Raw genomic sequence first — 22,493 nt, 5'->3', positions numbered from 1 at the left:
CATATTACATTGCTTGCAGTATGTACTTATTTCTGGATTCATGCTACTCCAAGGGAAAAGAAGAGTATACATAAGTTAGGGTTGAACTGTGTCCTTGAAAATTCGATAAACACTCCTTAAGCTCATGCACATAGAGAGAGAGACTCAACCATAATTCCAATTCCTCCTAGACCAAGCTAGATGCAAAAAAAGCTAGGGAAATCGTAGAAGATTGGCATTCAGACAAAACAGCCATCAGTAGACACATAAAAACAAGCCATATTTACATATCATTCAAAAGCACAAAAAAGCTAAGAGGGAAACAGAAAGGCCAGAACACATCATCTCCAGCAGCCAAAACTCAGACAATCTGTCTAGCAGAAACAATATAGAAACCAAAGAACTACCAAGGGCAAAACTGACAGAGCCAGCTACTGTATACAAACAGAGAGCAAATCCCACACTCACTCACACTGCTGATGTTACGGAATGTGGTTATAAAATGTCTGCAAGCAAATAGCCATGCTCAGAGAACACTAAGAACTCCACAATTATGCTACTTTATATTATAATAACTTTTGGTCATCTGGATAGGATCACAAGGGCTGTTCGTACTGCAAATGAATGGTAATCCATCTTATTGCATCCTGCAATAAAGCTTGAAACTATTAACCCAAATCTGAATCAAGCAAGCATTTAACCATTGAAACTACTTCTAAGCTGTAAGTAAAAAATACTATAATTTCCCTTGTCACAACCATGTTGAATTGTGCATTTTCATTTCTAGCGCATCATGGTTTTGCCTCCACAGAGTTTACCTGATTTTATCCTGAAATTTCCCTTGCTCTAAAGCCTCGTTGTAAATCTAATTTGGATGGTTAATTAGTCTGGTTGGATAAACTGAATAAGGCAGATGCAAAGACTAAAGAGTTCGTCTGGACTGGGAAATTTAAGCTCCTTATGAAGCTGCTTTATAAAGAGGCATTTAGAAGGAGAGAAGAGAAGAGAACAAAAGAAGCTTGAGACCAGGACAACATGACCTTCATATTTCTCTTTTTCAGTCGGGTTTGCTGGGAAAAGAATGAATGGATTGCAGTCAACAAATAATATGCTTTAAAAGCTAATGCATTATCAAGGAAAAAATACCCACAGAAAACAATTACATGTAATCATTATATGATATCTATATCTATATCTATATCTATATCTCTCTCTCTATATATATATATACATCTATATCTATATCTATATCTATATCTATATCTATATCTATATCTATATCTATATCTATATCTATATCTATCTATCTATCTATCTATCTATCTATCTATCTATCTATCTATATCTATATCTATCTATATATCTATATATCTATATATATCTATATATCTATATATCTATATATCTATATCTATATCTATATATATATCTATATCTATCTATCTATCTATCTATCTATCTATCTATCTATCTATCTATCTATCTATCTATCTATATCTATATCTATATCTATATCTATATCTATATATATATAAAAGCAAAATACCACTCGTGCACCATAGGAAAGCCCCAAACCAAGAATGATATGGAGAAATTCTTCCAAGCTGAATCCTTTATTATTTCCACAGCTATAAACAAAAATCTTGTTTTGAAATGGAAAAATAAGCAAATAATTATGTTTTCTATAAGAATCATTTTTAGGCTACATTGTGGAGCAAACGTTTTTCTTATTGGGATAAATAAAGTTACCAAGTCCTTTAGAATCCATCCTTTTGCCGATCTGTTTTAATGGGTGCACCACCAATATCTCAGTAGATTGAGGAAATGGTTGTTTCAGGTTAATTACAACAATATCCTTTCCATTGTATTTATTGGCTCTCCGAATAGTTCCGGTCCTTGAGTCCGAATAGTATATATGGTCACCAAATATAAATATGTCATAAGCTTTACTTCTGTAGTGAAATAAAACAAGAAGTGGCATCAGTTTATGAACTGATGATCATGCTCAAGATAAGGAAAATGTATTATCAGTATAGCAAGGTAGTTTAGCATCTTAGAAATAATATTTAATTAGAATTAGTGGGATTTTACAAGTAACCTTTTCCATTTCAAAGTAACAAAAATGAAGCTAATTTTCTCATTTTTAGTTATAGGGTCTTTTTGTTAACTTCGGATAATTTGCACTTTTGGCAAAGAACTTTTTTTTCCTCCTGATTTTATGTAATACTTTAATTTGGCCCTCTTTGGAGGACAGACAATAAATGTGTCACATAAACAATTAAACAATTACTTATCCACTTGAACAGCACTTCAGTAGAGGTCTGTAGACAGAGGGACTATAGTTAATTGGTGCATTTTTTTTTCAAATGCTATTTTATATCCATAAACATACCGTTCCATTTGTCTGTATAGCTTAATAAAATGCCCATTGTAGTCAGAGGTTCCAAAATATGAAATTTCATTAATGGTGTCATGCTGTATCCAGAACAGCTTCACGTTGATAAAGTCCAGGGAAATGGTTTTGATTTTTTCTGTGCTCCTTAGAATTCTCCGTATTTTATTTCCATCCAGATCTGCTCGATAGATGCTATCAAAAGTCCCTTCAGTAGACCAAAATAAAAACCTGCCAATAAGAATGGTTATTATTAACACTACTTCAAAAATTATCGAAGCAATTGTAAAGGTTATAGATTATTTTATTAATTAATTTGTTATCAAGTATTCTTTATTTTGTTTTCATCCAATGCTTAATTATTAAAAGTACTTATGCATCATTTCTTAATGTTTATTTTATTTTATTTTTTTTATTTATTAGATTTATATTGTGCTGCCTATTCGCACATGGTGACTCAAGGCAGCTTACTTGGATATAAAAATATCATATATAATAAAAAAAATAAAACTAATAAAAGAAAATAATAAAATAATATAATAGCTCCCCACCCCTCACCTCAGCAACAACACATCACACCAGCCATTTAATGGGCTCCATCCCACTCTGGGTTCCCCAGGCCCACTGGCAGAACCAGGTCTTCAGGGCCTTCTAGAAGAATATTAGAGAGGGGGGCATTCTAATCTATGGGGGAATGATGTTCCAGAGTGGGAGCCACCACAGAGAAGGCCTTTCTTCAGGGTCCCACCAGGTGTATCTCCCTCAGGGATGGCACCCCCAAAACATTCCCTGCCTCCCTGCTCTGATGGGTCGGGTGGATGTGTCCCTCAGATAACCTGGTCCCAAGCCATGAAGGGCTTTAAAGGTGACAACCAGCACCTTCAATTGCACTTGGAAGAAAATTGGCAACCAATGCAGCTCCTGCAGGAGAAGTGATACATATGCACACCGAGGTCTGCACAAAACCATGTAGGCCGCTGCATTTTGCACCAACTGGAGCTTCTAGATGCTCTTAAAGGGCAGCCCCATGTGGAGCATGTTGCAATAGTCAAGATGAGAAGTGACTAGGGCATGAGAGACTGTGAGTAGGGATTGTCGGTCCAGGAAAAGGCTAACTGGCACACAACCTGCAATTAAACAAAGGCACTCCTGGCCATGACTTCCACTTGCTCTTTGAGCAGGAGTCATGAGTCCAGGAGAACCCTCAGATTATGCACAGGGTTTGTTTGGGGTAGTGCCACCCCATCCAAGACCAAAGGCAGCAATTCTCCATGGGCCAAAGAACGCCAAACCCAGAGCCACTCGGTCTTGCTTAGTTTCAACTTGTTGCTCCCCATCCAGTTCCTAACAGCTTCTAGGCACTGAATACTACCACAGCAGAGGTAGTATTCAGCAGGTTCTGACCAGTTCTGGAAAACCAGAAATTTTGAGTAGTTCAGAGAACTGGCAAATACCACCTGACTGGAGATTTTTACAGTATCCTTCCCCTGCCACGCCCACCAAGCCACACCCATAGAACCGGTAGTAAAAAAAATTGTATCCCACCACTGCACCACAGGCTGAGACATACAGCTGAGTATCATCAGTATATTATGATGGATGATCTCACCCAATGGCTTCATATAAATGTTGAACAGGAGCGGAGAGAGCCCTGCGGGACCCTGAAAAGCACTGAGCAAGGGTTGGATCTCTCCCCTCCTATCAACACTGACTGAGAGTGATTGTGGAGGAAGGAAGTGACCCAGGACAGGGCCTCCCACTCCCACTCCCATCCCAATATACAAGTGGCTTACAACACCTGCAATATGCAGAAATGTATCTATAGATGCAGAAACAGATAGAAAAGCAAATTGTCACTTGATTAAACCAGGCATTTACTTATATATAAGGGAAGACAGGAAATATTGGGTTCATTTCCCCATTACATTTTCTGTGGTAACTAAACGTGGAAATACCTTTGACTTGGGTCAACTTCAATACTTGTAGGATTATGATTGTTCTTTATAAGGATTCGAGAATTGTTTCCATCCAAGCTGATTACTTCAATAGCTCCTTGGAAGTGAGACAGATAAATGCCTCGATTTATCCAATCAATTGCAAATCCAGTAACATCCTTTTCTATGGAGCAGATGGTCTATTATATAAGCACATTCACACACAAAATTGAAGTGTTATATTATAATGCAACCAATCCTTTGTCGATTATTATTATTAAGGAATTGGAATTCATGAACTACAACTATATGTTCATGATGATGGATACTACCTTGGTTTGACATTTAAGGAAATGCCTTTAGGCATTTATTATTACATTCAGAAGAAGAAAAATCAGTCCAAATCTGCAAAAGCTATTACTCCTGAAATACAAATCCTTTTTAAATTTTTGTTCTCTACTTCCATAAATCTTTTCATGCTTTGGGCAGACAGTCCCTTGGTGGTAGGATAAGAAAAACTCAGGAACACATATCCTTTTTCAACTTTCATCTGTCTTCAGTCCTTCCCTCTTGTTGGACCAAATTTCCTGCCACACATTCCTATTGTGAATATCTGTTGGGAGAGCCCAAGTGCTGGGAATCAGGTGAATGCAAAACTTCCTTGATTTAGCCACTAAACATCTCTAGAATATATAGTTTTGTCATTGCTGTGATTGAAATGACACTTTTGGAAATTTCCATGCCCATCACGAGACTTGGAAAGATGAGCTACATTTGTCCATGGATCTATTTCTCTTTCTTCTTTATCTGACTGGGGTCTTGGGACACCATCCATAAATGGCAGGATTGCAGCTTAATGACAACTGGAAAATCCGAGCATCTGCAGTATTATGTTTAAAATATAGGTTATACTGGATTCTATATCAAGCATCGTATGTAGTAAAGGCATAGCAAAATGAACTTCTAATACTAGACCAGAGTTTTATGGGGTGGGATTCAATGGTGTTACAACCGGTTTGGTGAGAGTACATTTTGCGTGCACCCGTGCGCTTTGTGTGCTACATGCATGTGTGCAGCATTTGCAAAAAAATCATCAGCTGTGCCACCCGGACAGCTGACAAGCGCTGCGCGTAGGTGTGTTTGAAAATCCTCTTCTTTCCTGCTTTTTCAACCTCAGCTGTGCCGCACAAAGCAGCTGGGGTTGAAAAAGCAGGAAATAAAGGACAGCCAAGAGCCCGGGTAGGCGGGTGGACCAAACAGATGACCAGAAGGTTGTCACAGCGAACCGGTTTGGTGTCAGGTGCTCTTAGGAGCTACCGTTTCTATAGAACCGGGCCAAACCGGTAGCATCCCACCCCTGGTTTTATGTCAGGGTTCCAAGTAACAGACCCATATCAAGCAAAACTCTGAAACAGGCAAATTCCTCAAAGAATAGCTTTATTGGATATATCATATTGGCATAGACCTGGTGAAAACTGGCTCCAAAGGTTCCAGTAGTTTTTACCTAACTAAAAGTTTGTCAGTTTCTCAAAACAATCAGTCACATGGTCCAATCACAGTGCTGTCTGGTTGCCAGGTGACATCACTCTGCCTTTCTCTGACCAGGTATGAGAATGTCCTTGGTTCCCAAGAGAAAGTATTTTCTTTTGGCTACAAGATCCCAGCTGTCTAAAATTCCCCCTTCCCTATTCCTCAGCTCCAGTGTAGCAACACTGAAGTGGTCAAAATGGCTTTGGTCAGATCAGCTTCAGGGTTGACGTGTTAAACATTTCAGGCCACAAATTCTATTAATTGTTTTAAGTCCCAGAATTCCTTATCAGAGGCAAAATTCTAGTATGGTGTTTTTAGTGTGGACTAACTCCCATGCTGCTGGGAAATTTTTAGAATTGATGTCCATATATCTTAAGTTTGCTGAGAGTGAAAAACACTACTCTACACACAAATTGGTCACATTCGAAGGACCATTTTCATTTGTTTGTTTGACCTTGATCATTCCAAGAATTTCCACCAAGCTCCCAACAGTAAAACCCAAATATAGTTACTGGTTCCTTCTTCTTTCCTCAGATATAATAAGGTGAAATGATGAGAAAAGTCTGCCATCTAAATTGCATTAACTTCATCAGCTCCCAAGATAAACTATAGCACATGGTATCACTTCCTTTCCAAGAAGAAACAGAGATATTCTTTCGGTAAAAATGTCCGTTTTTATTTACAATCAGGAAGAATTTTGAAAATCATTATTTAATTACCTCTTGATCTGAACCATCCAAATGTACACGCTGGAGAAGACATTTTTCTCTGTCCACCCAATAAAGATATTTTGCTTCATAATGGTAATCAATTAATGCTGATAAGCCAACATCAGCTACCAGTCTTCGGTGATTGGTTCCTTCAACATCTATTCTATAGATCGCATTTCCTTGGCTGAAAACTAGGAATGGTACAGGATCTAAAGAGAAAAAAAGTGGAAAGTGGAAAAATGCCGGGTCCAAAGCAAATGGTTTTATTTATTCTTTTCTGCATTATAGAGTCCTTCGAGTTCAACATTTAATGCATCCTTCAAAAATCTGAAATATAGCAAACAATCCAATTCAAAAATTTGGGGTAGTGATTAAGTATTTATTTAGAAACCAGGAGAGTGTAAGTTCTAGTCCAGGACTGTCAAACTCTTGGACCGAGGGCCGGATGTGTCACATGCTGGCCACACCCATGCCTGCTTTAGTGAAGAGGAAAAAAAGTTCGATACGTCACGTGATGCCGCCATAGCAACATGAGTTTGACACACCTGTTCTAGTCCCTTCTTAGGCATGAAAAGCCAATTGGATGACTTTAGCGGCAGTCACTCTTTCTCAGCCTAACCCACCTCACAGATCTTTTGTTGTGGGGAAAACAGGAGAATGGAGGAATATTGTTTGCCACCTTAAGGTGTATATAAAAAAGGCAGGATAAAAATCTATTAAAAAGATACAAATATATGTATTACAGAAGAAAACAGACAACATTGAGACTAAGCATTTTATATTTATTACCCATGACTTTGTTTAAAACGTCTTTATTTAAAAGTGCTGCTATAATTTTATATATATTTCTTGAGGAACTAAATTCACTGGCACTAGGGGCTTTTGTCTAGGAGTAATGTGTAAAGCAGGAATGTCCAATCTTTGCAACTTTAAAACATAGTCTTCAAATCCCAGAATCCCACAACCAGCATGAGGTATTCTGGAGTTGAAGTCAACAAATATTAAAGTTGCCAAGGTTGGACACCCCACATGTAAAAGGTTCAGTCCTCTATCATGGAAGGTAATGCTGATCGATCTGTCTGTCTGTCTGTCTGTCTATCTATCATCTATCTGTCTGTCTATCGATTGATCAATCAATAGATTGATCGATCTTCTATCTATCTTATGACTAGTCTTTGCATTTATGATTATGATTGTCTAAGCATCCCTGCGGTCACATGATCAATTTTGGATGCTTGGCAACCAGCCTGAAGCCACAACAGTTGCATCATCTTTGGGTCATGTGATCGCCATTTGCCACTTTCCAAGGAGGCTTTGGAAAATCAAAACCAATGGGGGAAGCAAATATATATATATATTCATAGATTTTCACAGGTACAGGTATGCAGGTCTTGGTGTGTGCGGGTCTTTTCCATGTAAGATTGAGAGTATCTTGGCGATGTTTCGATGAGGTCCCACTCGCCATCTTCAGGCTGGTGCTTTTGGCTTTGTGCTTGTGCAAGCAAAGCATGATCGGAGCTGCCGTTTCTTTATAAATTCTGGTGAGGAGGTTGGCTGTGTTGTCATTTCTTGATTGGTTGATGGAGTTGATGTTTGCAGATTGGCTGGCTTTTTCATAAGAACATGTGTGGCTGAGGTGTTGGCTGTGTGTCTATCAGCCTTCTGTGTTGATAAGACCTGGGTAATAGGCTGTGTGATGACCTTCTGAGTTCTATTGTTTTGACATCCTGGATCTTGTGCTGTAATCTCCTGTGTTGTAATGACCTGGGTCATGGGCTGTGTGATGACCTTCTGAGTTCTATTGTTGTGACATCCTGGGTCTTGTGCTGTAATCTCCTGGGTCGTTGGCTGTGTTGTAACATCCTGAGGTTTTGTGGTGTAACCTCCTGAGTTCTGTGATGTGATATCCTGAGCGAGTGGCTGTGATGTGATGTTCTAGGTTTTGGTTTGGCTCCGAGTTTGAGGCCTGGATATGTGTTCATGGCATGTGTCAGTTTGCTTGGTTTGGAGGTCGGGGTGTGTGGCAGCTGGTGATGCAGCCATGGTCTGGTTTCTGGACGGTGGTTGCCTTTCGTCTATGGGATGGGTTTGGGTTTGGGTTTGGGTTTGAGTCTGGCGAGGGAGATTGGTGGTGGTATCGTGTGTTGTTTTGGGTCCGGTGTTGGTTTTCATGGCTGGGACTTGTTTGTTGATAAGGGCTAGTTTCCAGATGTCTGGTAGGTGGGAGGTATCATCCTGTTTATTCATGTTACGGGGGTGTTTATTTCGATGGCTTCCCTGGACCCACCGGACCCAAAACAACACATGACATAAATATATATAATAAAATCAGGAGTGATTAACTTAATAGCCTTGTCAGTGACAAAAGTTATAGTCCTAATGTGATTGTAAATTGATGACTACTTATACACTCCGACATCTGCTATCTAAGGCAAAAATCACTAATTTTCGTGTTTTTAATTACACTCAAGGAACTATATTTTAATGGACTATTGGTCCACTGTGTGTATGAAATGAATCAATATGAAGCTGTGTTGGCTATTTAGACATGGTGCTTGCAATCACTTGACAGTGTGTTAATAATGGGAAAGTGAAGAAGAACCCTGAGGAGCTGTCATTTTCCATGAGTTTCTTTCGGCCCAAATCAATGCAACAGATTGGCCATGCTACAGATCCTGTCAGCCAAAGAATGTCGATCCTGCCTTCTGGAATATTCTCCCCTTGGAGATTAGAATGGACCCATCGTTGACCTTTTGCAAGGTTTTAAAAACTTGCCAATATACCCCAGCCTGGATTTTGCAGTGTGTTAAAGGCCTCATTGGTTGGCTTTGTTATCAGTTAATTAAGCATCATGACTGCTGTTTGTACTTATTTATTTTGTGAAAGTTTTTCTTTTTTAATGTTTTTAAATTGTTTTATAGTTTTAGAATTGTAAGCTACCTAGGGTCACTTGGTTGAGTTGGGCAGCTATAGAAATTGAATGAATGATTGAATAATCAAATGAAGTCAGAACTAGATATACATGCATGCCCACACACATATGATTAATAATCTCCCTTGCAACTACACAGAGTGAAGTCCAGGGGTGGGAGTCTACAGGTTCGTACCTATTCTCTAGAAGTGGTTGTTACCATTCTAAGCAGTTTGGAGAACCGGTTGTTAGAAGAAATTACTGGCCTAACCCTGTAAGGAAGGCAGGAAGGAAACATTCTGGTGTTGCTTATAGAAACTGCCTCTCCATTGACCCTTATTACATTCTTGGCAGGACTGGACTTCCTTTTTCAGGAACTTCTCTGGAGTTTTTTTCCCTTCTTTGCTGGTACTTTGCTTGTGTGGAATGACCATTCAAAGTTACAATGGCACTGAAAAAAGTGACTTATGACCATTTTTCACACTTATGACTGTTGCAGCATCCCCACAGTCATGAGAGGCCAGGTGAGGAGATCCGTGCCTCGATGTGAGTGATATTGAGTTGGCCACACCCAGCCAGTCACATGACCACCAAGCCACACACCCCAACTAAGCCATGCCCACAGAATTGGTTGTTAAAAAATTTGAATCCCACCCCTGGTGAAGTCCCAGTGAGACACAGTGCTTGGGGTGGTGGGGTTTGCAAATGCCTTTCCTTTCCTTCTACGCCCCAGTGGAGGAAAAAGGGTCACAGCTTTTGGGGCTTTTATATGCTTGAATTCTTATTTCCTCTACATACATAAACTAGTTACTTAGTTTAAGAGCTAACACCAATTTTTCTGCAACTGTGTTCCATATCCATGAATTTTAAAATCTGCTATGTAATGATCCCCTTAATATTTCTTTCCTCATTTACAAGTTATATTATACAAGGAAAAGTTAATCCAAGATTTGAACTGGAATGCTCTATGGCTAAATGCAAGATACAATTGAGTCATTTATATGCAAAGTTTCACACATTCAAAGAATGTTGAGGGAGGAGAATCACTGCATATTCACGGGTGCCAATATGCATCCTAGACAGACACATTCATGTCACGATGTCTGGTTTCCATGTGAAAAGGTATCTGTCTGCTCTCTTCCACAGAAGACACTGTTTAAATATTATTTTTAAAGGACAATATACAAAGAACAAAAAGCAAAAAGAGACAGTGGGAGTGGAATCATGCAATAAAACTAGGAATCGGTAAGATATTTAGAGTGAATTCAGTGTAACTAGCTAAATAAAAAGAAGATTAGTCTGATTTTCCTGGGAAAGTATTTCCACAGTTTGGGTGCTGATGTGCAAAAGGCATATATAATATCACCATCTTCATATTTCAGATGAAGGATGAAAACTTGAGAGGGAGGGAATCAGTCAGTGTGGGATTCAAATTTTTTTACTACTGGTTCTGTGGGCGTGGCTTGGTGGCGTGGCTTGGTGGGCATGGCAGGGGAAGGATACTATAAATTCCCATTTCCTCCCCACCCCACTAACCTGCTTTCCAGCTCTGTTCTCCTGTGCAGGGCAACAAAAGAAGATCCAGCCGACCAGCTGGGATTCAAGAGGCAGAGAATAGATGGGGGCGGGGCAAGTCAGAGGTGGTATTCCAAACTACTCAAAATTTCTGCTACCGGTTCTCCAGAACTGGTCAGAACCTGTTAAATACCACCTCTGGAGTCAGTGTTTCCTTTCACCAAAACAGCTTTTATGACAGACTGGTCAAACAAAACAAACTAACCTTACCGCTTATATGACAAGACCTCTTGTCATCTCCCAAAGAATAGCCTGGCATACAGGAACAGATAAAGGATCCAGGGACATTGAGGCAATTTTGGCTACAAATCTGGATCCTACCTTCCAGACATTCGTCTATATCTGAAAAATAATAATGTATCGATCAGAGCAGAAATAAGAAATTTACAAATATTTTCCTACGTATCGAATAATAATGGTATCAGTGCCTTGATAGTGACTATGCGTTTCAATTTCTCTAGTTCACGGGTGTCAAACTCGATTGCATCATGTGACGTATCATGGCGGTTTTTGCCTTTGCGGAGCCGGTGTGGGCATGGCCTGTACATGACACATCCAGCCCACAAGCCACCAGTTTGACAGGTCTGCAAGAAGTTAAAAGAGCATGGATGACTATATAAGTCTAAATAATGCTCAGATGTTTTTCCAGAGCAAAGCTTGCAATATCCATCTTTTTATACAAGTGCCCTGATCCAAGATGGCTTTGACCATATTTATAATGGAGCAGGTGTTCTATTTACATTGCTTTGCATCTATTGTTTAATAGTTTCCACTGAACCAAAGTGCAGAGTACTTATTTTGAACATTGTTTACATAAATGTCTATGCATTTGACATATTATTCCAATAGTTCATAATCCATCTCTTTTTTTAAAATCATTTCACAGTGATGCGTACTGTATGTTCAGGTGATCAGAAGGATTACTGCATGAGTACCTGGCCTGTTTCTCCATCTATCCCAATCCATTCTCCAACATGACAGCTTCATTCTGTCTAACGATAGGCACTTTTCCGAACAGGCCTGATCTTTTTCTAGAAGCAAATGGTTCCAAATCATTCTGCAGATGAAAATACCCAAACTCCACCATCACCTCTTCTGACACACCTCAACTAATGAGAAAAGATGGTTTTCCCATCTTTTCTTATTAGAAAATCTATTTCTTATTTATGAGCCATGGTGGCGCAGTAGTTAGAGTGGTTAGAGTGCAATACTGCAGGCTACTCCTGCTGCCTACTGGCAGGTCCCGCAAAGTCAATATGAATACGGGACCAAGGTCCCCTCGGAGTTTCCCATTCGGTTGGGCTTGCTTTAGGCGGGGCGTTGCTGACGTCCTGGCAACGTTGACAAGTAGCGACCCAGGCCTCGATTCTTTTGTCGATTCCCGGCCACCAAGCGTAGCTGCGTGCGAGTGCTTTCATCCGCACGATCCCCGGATGTCCTTCATGCAATACTGCCAAAACAGTTTGTTGCAATTTGCCAGGGATTACGACTCGATCGCCCCACAAGATACAGCCTTTTTGGGAAAACAGTTCGGTTTGGCGGGCTTTGAAAGGCGCCCATTCTGGTGCTATTTGGTCCGTCGGCCACCCCCGTTCAACCCAGCATAGGATGTGTTGCAGAACTGGGTCACGTTTCATTTCAAAGGCAATGTCTCTAGCCGTCAATGGTGGTACATGTAGAGCTTCGATCTGTAGTGTTGAGATGGTTGGGGCTGGATCTACAACAGAGTCTGGGAGCGGCGTTCTGCTCAATGCATCAGCGTGAAGAATTGATTTCCCCGGGCGATGTTACAATTTGTAGTTGTAGGCCGCCAAAAATTCAGACCAACGGGTCATTCTGGGGGACAATATATACGGGGTTGGTTTATTACCCGCAATGATCCCCAGTAGTGGTTTATGATCAGTAATTATCGTAAACGCATGGCCATAAACATATTCATGAAATCTTTTAACTGCAGCCACAATAGCTAAAGCTTCTTTGTCCGGCTGACTATAATTTCTTTCAGCTTTAGCTAAGGTTCACGAAAAAAACGATGGGGGCTTCCGCTCCATTTGGTAATACGTGGGCCAGAATTGCCCCAACCCCAAAAGGTGATGCGTCACACGTGATAGTGAGCGGAAGAGTCTCGTTCTACTGCATAAGTACAGAATCAGAAGTTAGCAATTTCTTTACTTGTTGGAAAGCATATTGTTCCCGTTGTCCCCAAACCCACGTTGCTTTTTTGTCTAATAGTCTATGCAATGGTTCAGCTACCGTTGCTTTGTGGGGTAAAAAGACATTATAGAAATTGATAAGTCCTAGGAACGCCTGTAGGTCTGCCTTGTTCCTTGGAGTGGGGGCCTTTTTAATCGCCCTTAATTTGTCTTCGGTGGGATGGATTCCTTGGCTGTCCAGGAGGTATCCCAAAAATTCTACTTTTTCGGTACATAACTGGCATTTATCTTTTTTAACTCTGAGGCCTGCGTTTTGGAATCTTCGTAAAACCTCTCTGAGTCGTTTTTCTAGAATGTCCTTGTTAGGGGCGGCGATGAGTACATCGTCGAAATATGGTACGACCCCTCTTATCCCTTGTAACAACCTTTCCATTAAGCTCTGAAAGATTCCGGGGCAACGCTTACCCCAACTGGAGCCGTTGCATTTAAATGCGCCCTATGCGTTACGATAGTTTGCGCCTCTGCCGTGGTCGGATCTACAGGCAATTGTTGATACGCCTGGGCTAGATCTAGTTTAGTGAAAACTTTCCCGCCACCCAGGGAATGGAGCAAGTGTTGCACTACCGGCACTGGATATGCACTTTGCTGCAGTGCGTGGTTTAAGGTGGCCCGGTAGTCTCCGCAAATTCTTAGTGACCCATCAGGCTTGATAGGCGTCACTATAGGGGTTTCCCAGCGGGCGTGGTCGGTGGGCTCCAACACGCCCTGCGCTATTAGCTTATCGAGTTGTTCGTCGATTTTAGGCTTCAAGGCGAATGGCACCCGACGCGGCTTAAGGCGGATGGGTGCTACCTCAGGGTTCAAGTTAAACGAGATCGGGGTCCCCTTGTACTTGCCTAGTCCGTTCGCGAAAACGTCTTGGAATTCTTGCACGAGTGCCTCCTCCCAATTGCTGCTCTCGGCTCGGTGGACTCTGGCTACAGTGATTCCGAGCGGCCTGAACCATTGAAGGCCTAAAAGACTAGGCCTGTCGCGGTCCACGACAGTCAGTGGTAGAGCGACGGTACGGTCCTTGAAAGAGACCTGGAATCTGCGGGACCCGACGATGGGAATTCGGTTACCCTGATAGTCTTTGAGTATAACCCTTTGAGGGTTAAGGTCTTGGCGGCGAATCGTTGGAATGAGCTGTTGGAGCGTTTTCCACGACACCATCGAGAGGGAAGATCCCGAGTCCACCTCCATCACACAAGGTTTGTTTTCGATGGCGACCTTTACTCGGATTTTTCTGGCATCAAGGGATGTAGCGTGGCCTATGGTGATTTTTGGTGGGTCTCTTCCCGCCTGGTTTCTTCACGCCTGGTGGAAGTGGTGGACGGTTTGTTTCTGTAGGAGTGGTTTCCCCATTGGTGGTTCAGTTTTTCTCGGTGTGTGCCGAAGAATCCGGAAGACTGGCATTCGGCCTGTCGGGGTTTGGAGTTTTGTTTGCTTCTGCAAACCTTTGCGATGTGACCTCGTTTCCAAATGCGGCAGAGTGCGTCGAGGAATTTGCAGCTGGATCGTGGGTGATTCGCCCCACATCCTGCACACGGTCGGGATGAGGGTTGTGTGAACTGGTCTCGTTCCGTTCGGAGTCGGTTGACCTCTTCCTCATCGCTTTCTGATGGGGATTCTAGGTCTTCGTGGTGAGTCGATACCGGTGTCTCTCTGAGCGAGGCGAGGTATCATTGGCGAGTTGGACGTGGCGGTGCGTTGGTGCGGCGTATTCGGGCTGCCGACTTCTTGGTCGCCTCCGCTGCCGTGGCTTCTTTAAGGGCATCGGTGAGGCTGATGTCCCCCTTAGCCATAATTTTGCTCTGGATCGTGCCGTCTTCTAGGCCCAGAACCAGGCGGTCCCGGAGGGCTTCTTCTAAGTCGGCGAATCCGCAGAGGCATCCAAGTTTGCGGAGGTCCGCGATGTAATTGGCAAGGCTTTCGCCCTTCCGTTGGTCCCTCTGGTAATATTCGTGTCTTCTGACTAAGGTTGGCACGGTGGGCGCGTAGTGAGCCCGTAGTAAAGGCTCGAGGACGTCCCAGTCCATCTCTTTTACCTCTGCTGGCTTGGCAAGTGACTTTGCCATTTTAAACATGGTAGGCCCGCAGTGAGTTAGAAAGATAGCTCTTTTTTTGCCGGTTGTTGCATCTTTCAAATTGTTGGTCTCCAGAAACATCTGGAACCGATCCATGTATGACTCCCAGTCTTCGGTTTCTGGGTTGAATGGAGCGGGTGGTACGGCACCGCTGGCCATGTTGCCGTTGATGGTGCATGTTCGACCACGTGCTCTGTTGGTTGCTCTGTAACTCAGTCAGCTCTTCGGTCTCCGTATCCCACCCTCGTCGCCAGTGTTAAGTTTGGGGAATAATGGAGACCAGACATCTGACAGTGACTTCAACTCTTTAATAATAGTAAATAGAACAGAACAGAGCAAGGCTATGGGCAACAGCAACCCTTTTATAGGGTTATCTGCTACCTTATTAACCAATGACATGTGCAACAAGTTCAAACTTTATAACCAATGAGAAGTGTCAAAATAGTGGCCAATCAGGGACTAGTTATGGACCAATCCCTAGTTGTTGTATAAGGGCCAATCAGGTGTGCAGGTTTCCAAACCCTGATTTTCATTTATGCTAGTAACTTTTATTGATTCACAACAGGTAAAATGAGGACTCAGATTGTTAGGGGCAATATGCTGACTCTGTATACTGCTTAGAGTGGGATGTAAAGTGGTGTAGCTGTGTAGCTGTGGTTGTCAGTCCCAGCTGGCAAAGCTCCGTTGCAGAAGTTAAGCGCCTCACAGAACGACTGATGATAATCGTCGTAGCGACCGAGAGGCAGCGCCACACATCTTGTCCGCCACGCCCTCAGACCGGATGTCACGAGGAGGAGAAGGATACCTTCTGGGAACTGCTCGACATCCAACTCAGGCAGATCCCATATGAAGACGACATCATCATCTCTGGCGACCTGAATGGTCATGTAGGGCGGGACAAAAACGGACACCAGTGCCACGGTGGGCACGGCACAGGCGATATGAATGAGAATGGCCAGAGGATCTTGGACTTTGCCGACTCCCATGATATGACCATCACGAACACCTGCTTCATTAGGCGAGAACCCCAACTCCTCACCTACCATAGCAGAAATGGGAACCACCACACACAGATCGACTACATCATCGTACGACGAAGAGCCGCTAAAAACGTGCTCAACGCCAAGGTGTACCCGCACGAATCGAGCAGTCAGCACAGGCCGCTGATGGCGAAGATCAGGATCAGCAAGCCCAAGACCAAGATTGACAAAAAGAATGCAGACCAGCCACGAATCAAGTGGTGGAACCAGAAGAAGATAGCGGGACCCCTCATCAAACCGGAGCAGTTCCTGCAGATGGTCGACGGGCCACAGGAAGCGTGGTCCATGCTGAAGAGCACTGTTCACACTGCCGGCTGCCAACAGCTTGGTTGTACCAAGCCAGGACGGAGACGCATCGAACGAGATACATGGCTCTGGACACCGGAAGTACAAGATGCCGTGCACCTGAAGAAACGGCTCTACAAGGCCTTTCTTCAGGACAAGACCAGCGAGAAGCTCTGCGAGTACAAGGCGGCCAAAAAGGCAGCCAAGAAAGCAGTAGCGACAGCCAGAAGCTCCCACTACGACGACATCTACGAGAAGCTGAACACGCGAGAAGGCGAGAATGAGATCTACTGCCTAGCCAAAAGCAGACACAGGAAGACCCTGGACATTGACCAGTTTCATGGGATCAACGACGAAAGGGGAAATTTGATCGTCAACCCCAGAGACGCCGCCGAGAGGTGGCGGCAATACTTCGAGAAGATCTCCACCGAGGAGTTCCCACACCCACGAACCCCGCGAGGTGACCCCGTCGAAGGCCCAGTCTCAGGCATTCACACCAGCGAGGTCACCGATGCCATCAAGGCCATGAAAAACGGTAAGGCAACAGGACCAGACGACATCCCTGCCGACTTCTGGAAAAAGGCACTACCGGGCTCGGCATTGTGGCTGTGCGAGCTGTTCAACAACATCGTCTCCACGGGAATAGTGCCACACGACTGGTACCGCAGCAAAACTGTTCCGATCTGGAAGGGAAAGGGCAGCCCAGCGGACTGCTCCAACTACAGACCGGTCAGGTTACTGTCACACACTATGAAGATCTTCGAACGCGTCCTCGATAAGCGCATTCGGGACATCGTCGACATCAGCGTCAACCAGGCCGGATTCATCAAGAACTGCGGCACCACCGATGCCATCTTCGGTGTGCGGATGCTGATGGAGGCTCACAGAGAGAAGAAAATCCCGCTCCACACCGCCTTCTTGGACTTGGAAAAGGCCTTCGACCGAGTCCCGCACGATCTCATCTGGTACGCACTGCGAGATCACGGCGTGCCCGAGCTACTCGTACAATGGGTCCAACTCCTATACAGATGTCACAAAAGCCGTGTAAAAGAGGCAGCTGGGATATCAGAGGAGTTCAATATCACCGTCGGCGTACACCAGGGCTCTGCTCTCTCACCACTGCTGTTCATTCTGGTGATGGACACAATTACACACGACCTGCACATGCCCGCCCCATGGACGCTGCTCTACGCCGATGATGTGTTCCTGGCCAACCTGCGCAAGGCTGAACTCGAGCACCTAGTCCAACAGTGGCACGACCGCCTCGAGCAGTTCAGGCTCCGGTTGAACCTAAAGAAGTCCGAATACCTGACCACTGACAACGAAACGACAGGCTCCATCCACGTGAACGGGCAGGAGCTACCGCGCGCCTCCACCTTCAAGTACCTGGGAACTACTCTTGGGGAAGAAGGCCTACTACAAACTGAGGTGGCAGCCAGGATCAACGCAGCGTGGGGCAAATGGAAGTCCGTCACGGGCGTCCTCTGTGACAAGAAGATGCCGATGCGCCTGAAGGCGAAAATCTATAACTCTGTGGTGCGCCCTGGCCATATACGGCGCAGAGTGCTGGCCGACGACCAAAGAAGTCGAAAGCAGACTCCAGACAATGGAGATGCGAATGCTCCGATGGTCGGTAGGCCTCACCCTACTCGATCGCGTCAGGAATGAAGAAGTGCGCAGACGGTTCAACGTCGTGCCCATCCCCACGGTCATGAGGCAGTCCCGCTACGATGGTTCGGCCATGTGAGTCGCGCCAAGGAAGAATCCATCATCAAATCTACGATGAAGGTGATTGTCGGAGGAGCGAGACCGCGTGGTAGACCTAAGCAACGCTGGATGGACACGATCAAGGCCGATCTAGAGACCGCGAAGGCAGACCCGACATACGTGGCAGACAGAGAGGCGTGGAAGCAGTACTCAAGGACATTAGCGGACCTCGCCAGAGCGCGAGACAAACGCTGAAGAAAAAGAAGAAGAAGAAGTGGGATGTAAAGCACTGTAAAGCTGTGCTATTGCTATTATTTCAGAATTGGGCAGCTATGTTTCTTAGTAACCAAATCATGAAACATTAATCCAATATATTTTAAACAGCATCATCTGCTTGTGCAGGATCCAATCTAGATCAGTCACCTGAAACAGAGATTTTGTCTTCCAAGCTTTTGGACTCGTACTGGAACCCATTTTCAGGAAACTTCTCTCCAGCAGCGTGTGTTAGAAGTTCCCTGAAAATATATTCCAGCGTAAGCCCAAAAGCTCGAAAGACAAAACCTCTGGTCCCAGTGACTGACCTAGAGTGGATCCTGCAACATTATCTCGAGACACGTATATTTGCCTTCATCCCCTGCTTCTCTTTTATTCTTGAAGGGAAGCAGCTGCCAAAAACAGTCTATCTACAAAAAAACTTGACAGGCAGTAGTGAATGAGAACCCCGGTTTCTGATCTAAGTGCTCAAAAGCCTCTTTATGCCAACTCAGCAGAGACAGCCTGAGAGAATGAGTCTAAATAATGAATCACGTCTTTGCAAAGCTGGCAGTAAAATTCAGAATCCTTAGACACAAGGAACTACATTTACCAAGAACAAAAGCAAAGTTCCAGTTACAGAAAGTGAAACATTAGTATGCATGGCATGAAGGCAGAAAGACTCACCAGGGTACTGAAAAGTGAACCACAGTCCTTTTTAATAAATACAGAACTTCAAAATGAGCAAAGTTTAGTACAACTTTGAAATATACTTTTGAAAAAACAGAATTTCTAGGATTCCTGGGGAAAGAAGTTATCTGTGGCACATCCTGCCCTCTTTTATTTTATTTTTATTTGTCTATAATGATTTATGTAGTTATCAGGTTCTCTTGATTTATGTGAGCAAAAAAAAATTATTCCACAATAAAAACTTAACCTATGTGGGAGTGAAACTTTTGAGTGATGTGCTGGAATGTGCTCCTCTCCAGAAACTGAGCAGAACTAGAAATAATAATAATACCAACCCCCAAACAATAACCCAATGTGTACAGTCATTTGTATAACTTTCAAATGTAACAAATGCAGTGGCTTCTCATTTTCAGCAACAAATAACACCACAAAAAATTTGGCAATTATAACAAAATAAGTCTCAAAAGTGTGTTTTTTCCAAGAGGCATGGTAGAGAACAGAAGGAATCATCATCTAGTCAGAGCTGAAGAAGCTTCTTGGATGAGAAGCGAAATGTCTTCAAGGAAAAACCAGACAGTTGCCTCTTGAAAAAAAACACCTTTGGGACAACCATGACTTGGATAATCTCTATAGACACTTAGAAAAAACAAAGGAGGTTACACAAGTTATTAAAGACTGGAAATATATTAAGGATTATTTTTTTTGCTGAAAATTTAAAAAATGAATTGGTGATTAATGGATTTGCTATTTTAAAAAGTTGCACACGAAAAATAAGTTAATTATGGTACAAGTGTAATTAGGAATGAGATAGGATTGTTTGTAATTGCTGCAAAAAAAATGGGAGTTGCTTCCTTATATATGGCCTTTTTTCTATTTGTAGACCTTAATCACTAGGTCTATAACATCTGAAATGATGATCTAATGTCACTACTATGTAGCATCCAGTGTGCAGGATTGGAGTAAATGATGAATTGTTTCCATGACTGGTGCTGACAGGGCCTTAAAACTCAGGAAATTCAATTAATAATAAACAAAATGGTCATAGAAATCCATCTTTAGACAGAGAAACCCGATGGACTGATGGACTCTGAAAAAAAGACCCAATAACAGTGACAAATAAAACATAGTAAAACCATTTTACCAATAATAATTTGTTTGATGAAAATCTATTGATTTTAGGACACTTTCCTCTGAAGCAATCTATGGAACAAGTCCCACAGGGTCCATGGGATTTATTTCCAATTAAATGTGCATAACATTGAAGTTAATACACATTAGATGCATAGAAGCCTCTTGTTTTTGTCAAGGTGTATGACTATTGCTCCGATAATCCTCAAGCATAATACTTAAGTAGTCTGGCCAATAACCAGGCTGAAGAGGTTATAAGAGTTGTATCAAGTGGAGTAGCTACTAGGCTAGTTGCTAGTTTAACAGTTATGCCATCTTCCCAAGGAGATTCCAAAAAACTAAACCGTGTAACAATCAAGTCATTTTGCCAGATTATATTTCCCTGGTCAGATAGGTTGGCAGAACCAACTACTCCTAAAATAATATAAACAAAAAACAAAGTGTGTTTGTAGTGTAGATTAAGTCTTGGATTTTTGAACAATTACAGTATAAAAATACTCAGGACAGGTACTTCAAGTCTTATCAGTACCAAATACTTAGTTTCTAGCATCTTACTGAGATTATATCAGATCTGGAGTGCAAAAATCTAGATCACCACCAGAAAACAAGAAAGAATTATAGTTCACTATACGTCTAGTTTCTTCAAGAAGTAATCCTGATTTTTTTCCAGATCAACAGTTACATTTATTAAAATGTTTCTCATGGTCACCTTTATTTTGTTGATGAGACTTTGGGAAAAAGACTACAACACCTGCTACATTCAGTTAGATTATTGTAACACATGTTGTGTATTTATGAAATCAAAACAGACACCATTAAATAAAAGAAATAGAAATACTAATTAAAAATGCAATAAGCCTCTGAGGGCATCTGAAGTTTCACTCACCAAAGCAAGAGGAATTTTCCTTCCCCATTTGGTATCCTCTGGGACACATTCTCATCTCCTGAATTGACAGATCGATAATACTCATTTTAAAAACAACAGGCAAAAGTGTGGAAAAGAGAAACATCATTTTTAAAAGTTTGATTTAAAAAAAAAAAAATCTGCAGTAGTACACAGCTTATTTTAACTTTTGTCATACCCTGGCACACACACAAAAAAAAAAAAAACAGGTGTAACAATTCTTCAAGATGCCCTTGTCTGGAATAACCAAAGAAATCTCATTCCAGTTTGATGATTCATTCTTGCCTCATTTGAGAACTGAGGTGCGACCTTATCAGTAGCTCTGAACTGAGAAGAAATTCCAGGATGATCTCTTCAGTGCTGGTGCATGGCTTCCACATCCTTTTTATGTAATGGTGGAGGGTTCTTTCTTCTTCTTTTTTTCTTTTGGAAACCAAGTATGAAATGCCTGACTCACTTGTTACAAATTTAACGCGGCTTAAAACTAAAGAATACGTCCAAATTCCAAGGGCTGAAACAAAGCCATGAATGAACGAGCTGTTGAGGTTTCTAAAGATGTTAAGTAAAATGAAACAAAGTCTATTTCTAGGAACCTTTCAAAATAATTCCTTTCTATCAATTCGGCTGACGTGTTAGAATCCTCCCAACACAAATCTCTGTTTTACCCTGATGGTAGAATGACTCTCCTCTTTATACAGCTTCTTCCCCAACCGCCCCTTCTTTTCCTTTTAGTGCCACTTGAGTGAAGCTTGTGTTTGCAAATAGAAATGAAGCCAACAACTTGCTGAAGTGAGGCCATCCACCCTCCCAGCAGCCGACTAAGACCCCTCTCACTAGAAATGCCTGATTAGGATGGCTGTGTGTTTGTGTTTGATTTCAATCAGATTTTTAAAAAATTAAAGTATTTAAAGTAATATATTTTACTTTGTGTTGCAGTATTATTTAAATTTACTTTTATCGTTATTTGTCTTGTAATTCTTCTATTTTCCCCTTAACTGAAGTCAATAGTTGTGAAAGAAAAAGTTGGAATGACTGAAAATATACTAAATATAGGTAGTTATTGACTTACAGCAGTTCATTTAGTGACCATTCAAAGTTATAACTGAAAAAAGTGACCCATGACCATTTCCCACATTTACGACCATTCAGCATCCCCATGGTCATGTGATTAACATTC

General features: G+C 42.3%; 1 protein-coding gene across 5 annotated transcripts in view; it reads right to left on the bottom strand.

The window, feature by feature from the left end:
- Window positions 1-22,021, bottom strand: part of EGF (epidermal growth factor) — a 57,747-nt gene extending 35,726 nt beyond the window's left edge. For 2 of the 5 annotated variants that reach the window (XM_087962959.1, XM_087962958.1), the window contains exons 1-6: window positions 21,299-22,019; window positions 11,242-11,373; window positions 6,555-6,754; window positions 4,327-4,505; window positions 2,372-2,602; window positions 1,729-1,931 (exon numbers count right to left, since the gene is read on the bottom strand). In XM_087962959.1, coding sequence (XP_087819085.1) covers window positions 1,729-1,931; window positions 2,372-2,602; window positions 4,327-4,505; window positions 6,555-6,754; window positions 11,242-11,373; window positions 21,299-21,425 — 1,072 coding nt within the window. In that variant the 5' untranslated portion in view covers window positions 21,426-22,019. Of the gene's footprint in view, window positions 1-1,728; window positions 1,932-2,371; window positions 2,603-4,326; window positions 4,506-6,554; window positions 6,755-11,241; window positions 11,374-21,298 lie in introns of all 5 variants that reach the window. The other 3 variants (XR_015749194.1, XM_087962957.1, XM_087962956.1) reach the window with 3 other exon arrangements.
- Between the last annotated feature and the right edge of the window lie 472 nt (window positions 22,022-22,493).

The sequence above is a fragment of the Notechis scutatus genome, chromosome 4 (assembly GCF_049901735.1).
Source record: "Notechis scutatus isolate UNSWTSFEM ecotype Mainland chromosome 4, rNotScu1.2, whole genome shotgun sequence".
Taxonomy (NCBI): Eukaryota; Metazoa; Chordata; class Lepidosauria; order Squamata; family Elapidae; genus Notechis; species Notechis scutatus.
This window is presented reverse-complemented; position numbering and strand designations above follow the sequence as displayed.